Source organism: Saccostrea echinata, unplaced genomic scaffold (genome assembly GCF_033153115.1).
Source record: "Saccostrea echinata isolate AGI-Se365-2 ecotype Australia unplaced genomic scaffold, CSIRO_AGI_Sech_v1 ptg000036l, whole genome shotgun sequence".
In the NCBI taxonomy this organism is placed as follows: domain Eukaryota; kingdom Metazoa; phylum Mollusca; class Bivalvia; order Ostreida; family Ostreidae; genus Saccostrea; species Saccostrea echinata.
Genome location: NW_026889785.1, coordinates 1,390,992 through 1,402,207, shown reverse-complemented (window position 1 = coordinate 1,402,207; position 11,216 = coordinate 1,390,992). Strand labels below are relative to the sequence as shown.

Here is an 11,216-nt window from a genome sequence, read left to right as displayed (position 1 = left end):
CAAGTCCATTAAACAATACAAAAAAATAGGAGCAGAGCAAACACGGACCTCTAAACATCAGAGGTGGGATCAGGTGCCATATCATATTTTGTCCTTGGTATATGTTACAAGGATCTCTTCTCTATTATTTGCTTGCATTTCAACCTATAATTGTTTTTATTCTTAAGTGTATGACTTTATAAAATTAAATGAACAAAATTATTACTTTTGAATACTTTGTTTCCATAGTAACGTATGTTATAGATGATTTACCAAACAGGTTTATCATGCATTTAAAACTTTAGGACATGTTTGCTATGGTAACCATGACACGTAGAAACCAATTTTTGCCTGAGTTGAGTTTACGGTATCAATTTAGGAATGACTTTAATTCTTGGCCAAATTATTCGAGTATAACCTGGTTTGGGTCAGTTTACGCTTTATAATCCGCGAAGCGGTGTAAAATTTCGTTGCTTTTTATTAGTTCAAATTTGCCGCTCAATAATACAACCCTAGTAACGGAAGTGATCGGAAGCAATGGGAGGTAAAAACTGATACATAGGCCTAGCAGCCTTGTTGATTGTTTACATGGGGTAAGATCCAAGTTACTGTTTGAAGTTAAAGGTACATTTATTAAATCTGGAATTTTCCATGAATCCCGAGGACTGGAAATGAGAGGATTGCATGGATACAGACGATTCAGCTGGTTGTCGGGGGGGGGGGGGGGGTCCCATACCAAACCAGGTTATACAGAAATAATTTGTGTTCCTTTTTGGATATTAACCAATCAGAGGCAAGAATACAAACAAAATTAAATTATAGACTTTTATCATAGAGAGTTTGGAGAAATTCTGAGACTATGCGTGCCACAGCTCCTATATAAAAGTTCAAGTCATTACAAAGAATGGCTCTTAAAAAATAAATCAATTTGTCAAATAATGTTCTCACTGTGCAGACTCATTTTCCCTATTCACTGTGTGCAGGATGTGATTTGTAGAAAATCTGTCTGGAAGTCCCAAAATAATTATTATATTATTTTTCCCTCGTCATTTACTTTATGAAAGTGTCTTTGAAGATATCTTGTACATTAATCTGTTTTGATTAAAATATATCTTAGAAATACAAGTATTGCGACTTGGGACTTAGTTGACATCTACAATTTGATGAGGACTCTATATGTATTTGATAAGGACTCTATATGTATTTGATGAGAACTCTATAAGTATTTGATGAGGACTCTACATGTATTTGATGAGGACTCTATATGTATCTGATGAGGACTCTATATGTATCTCATGAGGACTCTATATGTATTTGATGAGGACTCTATATGTATTTGATGAGGACTCTACATGTATCTGATGAGGACTCTATATGTATTTGATGAGGACTCTATATGTATCTGATGAAGACTCTATATGTATTTGATGAGGACTCTATATGTATCTGATGAGGACTCTATATGTATCTGATGAGGACTCTATATGTATCTGATGAGGACTCTATATGTATCTGATGAGGACTCTACATGTATCTGATGAGGACTCTATATGTATTTGATGAGGACTCTATATGTATCTGATGAAGACTCTATATGTATTTGATGAGGACTCTATATGTATTTGATGAGGACTCTATATGTACATGTATCTGATGAGGACTCTATATGTATCTGATGAGGATTCTATATGTATTTGATGAGGACTCTATATGTATTTGATGAGGACTCTACATGTATCTGATGAGGACTCTATATGTATTTGATGAGGACTCTATATGTACATGTATCTGATGAGGACTCTATATGTATTATCAGTATTCACAGCACACATGAAGCTTGATGCTTGCTCCTTGATGCGCAGAAGTAAACACGATCCCAAAAGGCATACAGTCAAACTGATGCACTTCATTTGAACAAGTTTAAGGGTGATAGCTCTTTTTGGACATTTGAACAATTGAAAGGGTGTAGGCTCCTTTTTGGACATTTGAACAAATTTAAGGGTGTACACTCATTTTTGGACATGCAATCCATACCCTTGGGTCCTTTACCGCAGTATCCAACGCTGAAGCTCAAACAGCACTGAAAAATATGAAAAACGACAAAAGCCAAGGAAGTGATTGATTTACAACTGAGTTTTACTGAATTTTTTCTGGAAAGATATTGGACAGTTCCTTATTAGATCAATTAACTATGGATTTCAAAAGGGGGAACTATCTACCGCTCAAAAACAAGGAATTATATCATATTAACCTAAAGGAGAAATATCGAGAGAATTCTTAAAAAAAAATTGACGACCAATTTCGTTACTTAGCGTCTCATATATAAAATTGCATCACAAATAGAATAAAATGTGTATTAGATTATCTTATACATGACAATCAAAAAGGTTTTCTTAAGAATAGATTTATTAGTGAAAATACTCGTAAAAATAAGTGAGGAAAAGTTGAATCAACGCAACATTGGGATGCTTCAATATTAATACGGACATCATGGCTCTGCTGTTCTAGAGAAGATTTTTTATCTCTGCATATGAAAAATTTGAATCTCTAATTTCAGACCAATCCTAACTGAAAACTTTATAAAAAAAAGTTATTTTAAAAGCTTATTAATATGATTTAGTGTGGTCTTGCAACATTTGAAAGGATTCCTTCCTTTATACTCCCTTGTAAATCTCTGATCCCCGATTGCATCAAGCTATTGCATCAACCTTTTCTTTAGGACCCTGATTGAACAAACTTCAATCTAAACTACCTGAGGATGCTTGCATAGAAATACGACTAGTCATGGATTTGCTTTTCATCATAGGACATAGTTCAAAAAAAATTTCCTACATATTCCTATGTAAAACTGATCTCTTATTATGGCCCCGACCTACCCCCGGGGGCTATAATCTTAACAAATTGAATCTATATAACCAGAATTTGCCTCCATGTGACTAAAAATAGCTGCTTTTCTGTTCTTAAGAAGAAGATTTTTTCTTATATTTTTCATTATCTCCTATTGTGGCCCAGCCCCACCCCTAGGGGTCATGACATCAACAAACTTGAATCTATACCGTCTGCTTCCATATAAATATTCCTTATCGTGGATTTACTGCTCTTGAGAAGATCTTTAATTTTTTTTTCCTATTCAAAAATTTGATCGCCCACTGTGGCCCCATCCTGCTCCGGGAGGAGGATGATTTGAACAAACTTATATCAACACTATAAAATGAAGCTTACATTTACAACAATAGACATTGGACAAGTTGTGATCAGAAAAACTCACTTGAGCGTTTGATTAAGTTTAGCAAAACACTCCCACTCTAAAGAAATCAGTTTACTGTTTAAATTAACATCGAATAAATCAAATTAAAAGAAAAAAAATTGTAATACATGTACATAGTGCGGTTTATTTTGCTCCTGACTTTAATTTCACCTGAGCTATGTAGCATATTATTAAAAAATATTAAAAGGCAACGAAGCGTGAAGAATATATAAATAGAAAACCCGTGTCAGTGCGGAATATGCATTCACCTCTCACCGGACCGGAGTGAAGGTATATTTAAATATATATTTATCTATCTCATTATTAATCTTGTCTATATTTAGAACTATGCTCACTTGATCTTTGCCCTAAAATATTACTTGTTTTATTTTCAATGCATGATTTCAATTTTATAAAGATGATACAAATTCCTTAAAAGATTTTCCTGGATGCAATGGTAAATATTAATGCATACTTTATTTTATTTTTTACCTCCATAGAAAAATGGATGTATCAAACAATCATCTTATTTATTGGAGATTCTTTGTTTTAACTGGTAAGTAATCTCTCTCTCTCTCTCTTTCTGTGTGTGTGTGTGTGTGTGTGTGTAAAAGCTAGTTAGCTTTCTATAATATAAATTGACTCTAAGAATTGTTCACAGTCATAAAGCATTCATAAAATTTAGGGTTTTTTTAATCTATAAAACTCTGTTTTGTATTATATTCATTTTACTAAGTCAAGTTATAAAAAAACTATCAATAAGACTTGGTCATGCGATGCCTTTTATTTTTAATCATTTTTAATCGCTTACAATTTTTTAAAAATAAACTTTTATTCTCCATTAATTGACAATCAGTGATTACTTAGTTAGAATTAATGAATTAATTCTCAAGGCCATGTTTCTACAAGGTCAACAGTGGACTGTTTTTAATCTGATATTTTTAATTCATGTTTTGCAGCAATAAAAATTTTCTAATTTTAACGGAAAATGATGTAACAATGAAAAAAATACTGCGCATATTATATAAAAACGAATGCCATAAGTAATAAAAATATCATTAACTCGAAGTTAGTTGACTGTCCTCGAAAAGCTAACAAAGTCTTGAAGTAGCATATCTACCGGAGAAAATTAAAACCAAGCATTATGATTTCAATCTTTTCTTAATTTCAGAAAAATAAATCTTTATGACAGATGTGGAGAGAAAAAGCAATGTTTTCACAATAATATTGAATTAAAGCGTCTTTTGAATTTTTGATAAATTATTTTGTAAACTAAATTGTTTTCATTAGATAAGAAAGCCTCACGTACATAGCGAATATTAATAGTAACGCTGGTCGTGTTATGTCAAAACATCAGACGTAACCTTAACTTTTCACTTTTAAAAATTAAAATCTAATTAGTAAGAGCACGTTACTACAAGTTGTTAAGCAATTAGAACTCGGAAATCCATCTTAAGGTGACAGATGTTACAAAATGTGGCTTGGTCTAAATAGTGATGGAATACAGAGACTTGTCCTGATCTGGCAGTAATTTACAGAATAGAAGAAATTCAAGAGAAAACAATTCACACAAGATAAAGAAATAAATATGAAGTTTAAACCATGATCAAAGAATTATTCACTATTTGGTTATATCTATTTCTATGTGCTCGACCCTTTACATTGATAAATTTTATCTTAAATCAAAAATGTGCTTTATGAACAATGCATTTTAATTTGTTTTAATCAGCATTTTATGGCTTTATGTGTGAAATAAAGGAAATATAATCATAAATAATTCATTTTAAAAAAAAGAGTTCACATCTTAATTGCTGTATTTTTTTTTAATTTAAACGTTAGCATTCACATGCCGGCATCAGTTTTTGAGTATAGGCTAAAATAATAAGGGCTTGTCCAATTTATGAAATTCAGTACGGGCTATATATATATATATATATATATATATATATATATATATATATATATATATATATATATATATATATATATATATATATATATATATATATATATATATACGAAGGATTGTTTTTTCCCCAATTTCTAAATGAATATCAAGATATTTTACCAAAACGTTAGGAAAGAAAAAAAAATTAAAAAAACAAAATATAAATCAAAACACTAAGATAAGTCTGGAGTTTGTTAACAATGGGAATTTATATCGTATTTAGTAATATAAAATATGTAACAGGGAACTATGGAGAAGCAAACCAGTGAATTAGAATCCGCAATGTCAATTATAACGGTATAGCGTCACCCTCTCCCTAATGGCTGTACGTTAATTCAGCTAAGGGAAAATCTGTGACAGTGCCATCATTTAGCTCCTCATTTACATAATTAAAACATCGCTTTATATAAAATTTATATCTCATGCTGAAATATATATATATACAGGTTTATTTTTAAGGATAGAATTATTTAATATTCCTTTTCTCCTGAGGTAAACGCTACTTAAAAACAGACCCCCCTCCCTAGAAACAAAAAACAAAAAAACAAAACAAAACAAAACAAAAAAAAAAATTAAACAAGTTTTATGTCTATATCGACAAAACTTTTGCGTTTACATTTATACTAAATGTATATAACAAAATATTTCCCTAGTATTCTGTCTGGATTTTAGCTAGGAATATCAGAGTATTATGATTTATGCTACTAGGGCCTCATCACATAACTTCATGTGTTTTCCTTCTTAGATTAATACAAATAATTCAAAAAGATACAAAAGCCTTCTTAACAAACTTTCTCTCCTTTTTTAGTGATTTCTTGGTTTGTACTTCCGGTTTACGGCCAGGGTTTTCATGGAGCAGGGACTCCTTCAAACATGTACGTATCACCATCAAGATATGGCGCCAGAAATCCTTCCGCTCCTTCCGGGCAAATCATTCAGAATTCAGCACTTCCGGCACAAAACAGTGTAAAGTACTCGGCAAAAAGAAATGCTGCAAAACCGGGGCTTTGTCCATCTGTTGTTTTGATGACGTCAAAGAAATGCCCGGATGCTTGTGGTGATGATAATGACTGTGCAGGAATGAAGAAATGTTGCCTTAATGGCTGCGGTAAAAAATGCACTGCGCCGGAAATCCCGGCGATCAATCTTGTGAGTTCAGCACCGACTGAACAGATCACAAATAAACCAGAAATGGTTCCAGAAGCCCTTTCTTCTCAAATAAACGGATCTCATGCTAACATTAACAATTCACAGAGCACTGAAGCGCCACCTAGCGGTGGACTCCATAACCAACAGAATCAACCACCTAACGAGAATATTAATCCAGTTGGGGGACCCAGTTTTAACAGTCGCAATATGAGCAGAGCAGACTTAAACAATAGACCCATTCCTTTTAGCTTTCTCCGAGGATCAACGAGCGGATCTAATCAAAACAGTCCGAGAGGTGGATCTAACAGTGCACCAAATCAGAATTATTACTCTATGGGTGGTACAAATAATCCACCTTCCAACCCCGTTAACAGGGAAATTCTACAAAGGAATTTCAGAGGTGGACCTAGAAATCAGCCACCTCCGGAATTTGCGAATCCCTCAAGACATTTTAACAATTATTCACCCGGTTCTAATGGACAGCCATATGATAGCAATACCAATGGCGGATTTCACAACCAACAAGGATTTCAGCATAATATTCCAGCGGGTGGATCGAGCACCATATCACCTAGAGTTATGGGAGGCCAAAATCATAATACGAACATGCCTTCTGGACAACCTCAAAATAACAATCCAATCGGAGATCCACGTGTTCAACAAGGATATCACGGTAATTCTTCCCCGGGCGGATCAAATATTCCGATGGGCGGATATAATCCTGCAAACGTAAACAACAATCAACAAAGCTACTCACCGATTCCTCAATATGACTCTTATGATAATCCATCACAAGGGCAGCCCTTGTATGGAAGATCTAATCAGTATTCTAATCCTGTCGGCGGATCTTATGTTCAATCAGGTCCTCCTAGTAACCAGTACACGGATCCATTGGGCGGATCTAATGTTCAGTCAGGTCCACCAAATAATGAGTTCTCTAATCCTGTAGGCGGATCAAATATTCAATCGGGTCCTCAAAATAACCAGCATGTTAACCCATTGGGGGGATCAAATGTTCAGCCGAATCCCCCGAATAACCAATATTCTCAACCTGTAGGCGGATCAAATATTCAGCCAGGTCCTCCAAATAACCAGTATTCTGATCCTATAGGTGGATCAAATATTCAACCCGGTCCTCAATATAACCAGCATTCAAGTCCTGTAGGGGGATCAAATATTCAGCCGGGTCCTCAATATAACCAACATTCAAGACCTGTAGGGGGATCAAATACTCAACCAGATCCTCATTATAACCAGCATTCTAGTCCTGTAGGCGCATTAAATCCTTCAAACAACCAGCACTCTTTTCCTATGGGCAAAGCGCCTCATAATTCCCCTGGCGGTTACACCGGCCATGATGCATCTGTTGTAGGATTTAATAATCAACCAAGTGACCCAAGGAGCGGATCTAATGGTGCAACATATCATCAGCCGCCCCAACAGGCTTCAGAACTTATTCAAAATAGTCAACAGAATGATGGATCTAACTATCAACCAGTAAGTGGATCTAACCAGTACAACCAACAAAACGGAAGATCTAATTCACAACAAGGACCTCCACGTGTTGAATATAACAATCAGTACACTCCTGAGACAGGCGGAATTAACCATCAGTTAAACAACCCGGAAATTCAACCAAACATTCCATATAATAGCCCGTCACAAAGTACATACGAAGTTCAAAGTCCACATCAGCAACAGCCAAGTGGGGGATCTAACATCCGATATGATAACACTCTCGGTAGACAATACCGTCAAAACAACCCAGATGGCGGATCTAATACTAATGTTGGGGGATCTAACAATTTATATAACGTTCCTCTATATCAGACAACTCCATTATATGACGTTCGCAATGGTCTTTGTCCACAGCTCCGGAGCCGAGGAGTCTGTCAAGACGAATGTTATACAGACAGTGTGTGCCCGGCAGGAAGGAAGTGCTGTTCTAACGGATGTGGAAGAGTTTGTATGATACCTGTGTTCGAGGGATCGCAGTCCATTCATACAGTTCCTGAAGCGATCCAAACACCATTAAAAAAAGAACACCAAGTACGCGGAGATCCAATAAGCCACATTGACCCCCACTCCTTGAATCTTATTGAGATCCGCCCCTATAGTGTCGGACAGTCACACAGCGCCGTACAAATTCTCCCGTACGATCACAGTGGCGGCCATTATGATGTGGGTCATGAGAATACTATTTATAATGAACTGGTACATGAACCATCTCAAAATAGTGATGCTTACAGTTACACAACTGAGCCCCCTTACGTAAAATCTGAAACTAAGAGTTCGGGAGTAGAGAATATAATGAACGGAATTCCTTCAGATAAAGCTAACTTGCTTCCAGGAAGCGCCGTCAAGTTCAAGCCAAGCGTCTTTGGTAGCTATAAAATTCTTCCTTTTAACATGGAGAAAATTAGAAAGAGAAATAGTGTAATAGATAATCAGTCAGGGGCTATACCTCGTCGAGTTCAAAGCAGTGGTCCGGAAGTTCAAAACTCTCGGCCGTTTGATGTTCGGAAGCCAGAAACTCAACCGAGAACCTCTCAAGTAAAACCAGCAGAACAAGGACTTGGTGGCACCGGTTCTGAACCTTGGAACATGGTTTCAAAAGTTCAAGGCGGTCAAGGAACATTTAAACAAACTAGACCAAATGTGCAATCACCGGAAGTCAGAATTGAAAGACCCAGAAAGTACAATCTTAAACCAAAAAATCCAGGAAAGCAAACCAGACCACAGGAAAAAGGTAAACAATATCCTGAAGTTAAACTCCCGCAGAGAACACTTCATGATCTTCCAAATCGTCGTGTACCGGAAGTGATCAATGAACAACAAAAAACCACAGCAGGCGTGATACAAAGGGTTAAGCAAATTAGGCCTTCTGTGGATGGTTCAAATGTTGTAAGAAAAGCAAATTTAAACACGTTTAAAATCGGAAAAAGTCAGAATCACAACGGGGCTCTGAAGATAACACCATTGGAAACAGAAGGCTTTGCATCTCAAAGTCTACAGACGTCAAAAGTCAGGACAGTACAAAAACCTAAAATGCAAAATTTTCAACGTAGTCCGCCAGTAGAGGTGGGGAGAGAGGGACCAAAAGTCAAATATACCACGACAAAGGAAACAATGAGCACTGGACTTCCGGAATCTACCTTTGCAGGTCCACAACAACAAAGTCCTAGACTAACACCAGCTGTAAATAGGAATAGTAATCTACGACTGACAGTAACCTCCGCACCAGTCAGGGACCCGGATATTAACCAGAAAGGGGAGATAAATCCACCTAGTCCCAACAAGAAAACGGCAAGTCAGACAGATCCTGTCAAGAAAAGCGAGCAACAAGGACCAAGCAGGAACGTGAATCCCGTGAATGCAATCGATTACAAACACAACGGGTATGGGAAGAATATTTATGATCCAATGGCTGGTCGATCGGCTCCTCAGGAATTAAACCCCTCAAATCAGTTTGAGACCGGAATGATTCGCCCTATGCCAAAATCAGGAAGTTCCTTCAGTCTCACAGGAGGTGGAAAAGACCCCGGAAGTAACATGTACAGCGGAACTGCACCACTTCAATACAACGCGGCGAACCTCGGTATAATCGATTACGGCCACCCTAAAGCAAGCGCCTTTGAGTCTCAGCCAGTTAGACGTGAGTGGTTAGGACAAAGTTCGTTAGGTCAAAGTTCAAGCAAATCAATGTTGAGCATCAGTAAGATCTATCATGATATAGGACACAGCCGAGCCATAATGGAACCGCCTAAGCCATATGAATTCAGCTCGGAGTTCAGACTGAGAGCAACTGAGCGACCGATCCCAACTTATCGTCCACCTGTAAACTCGCTAGGTCAAGTGTACATCGACATTGCTGGGTTCTCGGACAATTCATTAAAGGCTCCTCCACATCCGATGAAACTCAGTTCTGGAGTACCAGGACATATACCGGAAATAAAATCAACAACGCCACCTATTGTACAGAGCACCTTAAAGGAAACGCCCATCTCTTACATTGAAAGAAACACGACCGATAAAGTCATTTCAAATTCACTGTTGAAAAACCCAAAACCAGAAAAGAAAGAAAACCCGATAAATCCGGAAAAATACATTCCAGCCGGAATGGTTCTTGCCAGAGGTACAAATGAATCTATTTCTGTTTCCGAGCCAAAACCGTCTCCATCCGCCCCACGACTTGGCATCAGCTCAACATTAATAGGATCAGCACCTGTAGCGCCATCTTCGAACGTGGAGAGCAAGGTTTATAATCGTGAGGGATTTAATTTGTTCACCGGATATAAGCCTCAGTACATGGTTCCGGTGAAGGAAATTCGGAACCCCTCATTTAAAGGAACACCAGTATTCAGCGCAAGATCCAGAAAAACAAAGGCTACCTGATAACGTCATAAACGTTTAAGTACAAGATGCCGTGTGGAATTGTTTTATGCTGGAACAATAAGGAATGTTTTGATTTAGAATTTTCTAATTATGAGTTTAATGCTGAGTCATAATTCTACTACATCTTTATGTATTAGGATTTAAAAAAAAAAAAAAAAAAAAAAACCCGATGCATGTGGGTTTTTTTTCCAAAACTCTGTTGCCGTATTCCAATTTTAAAGATTAATATTTTTATCGAAAATGGCACCTAAAGATATAAATTAAGCTACCATGCACTTATTTTGAAAGCAATACTTTTTTTTTATTTTCAGAATTGTATGTTTTATACTTTATATTGCAATCATTAGTTATAGAGTTATAGAGGTTGTACAAAGAAATGACAGGAAGTAGTTATTTACTGCTGTCATTAGAACCTCCAGAAGTGAGGGTTTTCTCTCTGTCTCTGTACGTCTTTACGAGGAACCATGTAGCTAGAAAATTAAATAATGTAAATCATAA

General features: G+C 36.4%; 1 protein-coding gene across 1 annotated transcript; it reads left to right on the top strand.

The window, feature by feature from the left end:
- Positions 1-3,730: 3,730 nt before the first annotated feature.
- LOC133199863 (uncharacterized) lies at positions 3,731-11,216 on the top strand. The gene is made up of 2 exons (XM_061335682.1): positions 3,731-3,782; positions 5,983-11,216. The coding sequence occupies exons 1-2, from the start codon at positions 3,731-3,733 to the stop codon at positions 10,716-10,718; spliced, it is 4,788 nt and encodes a 1,595-aa protein (XP_061191666.1). The 3' UTR covers positions 10,719-11,216.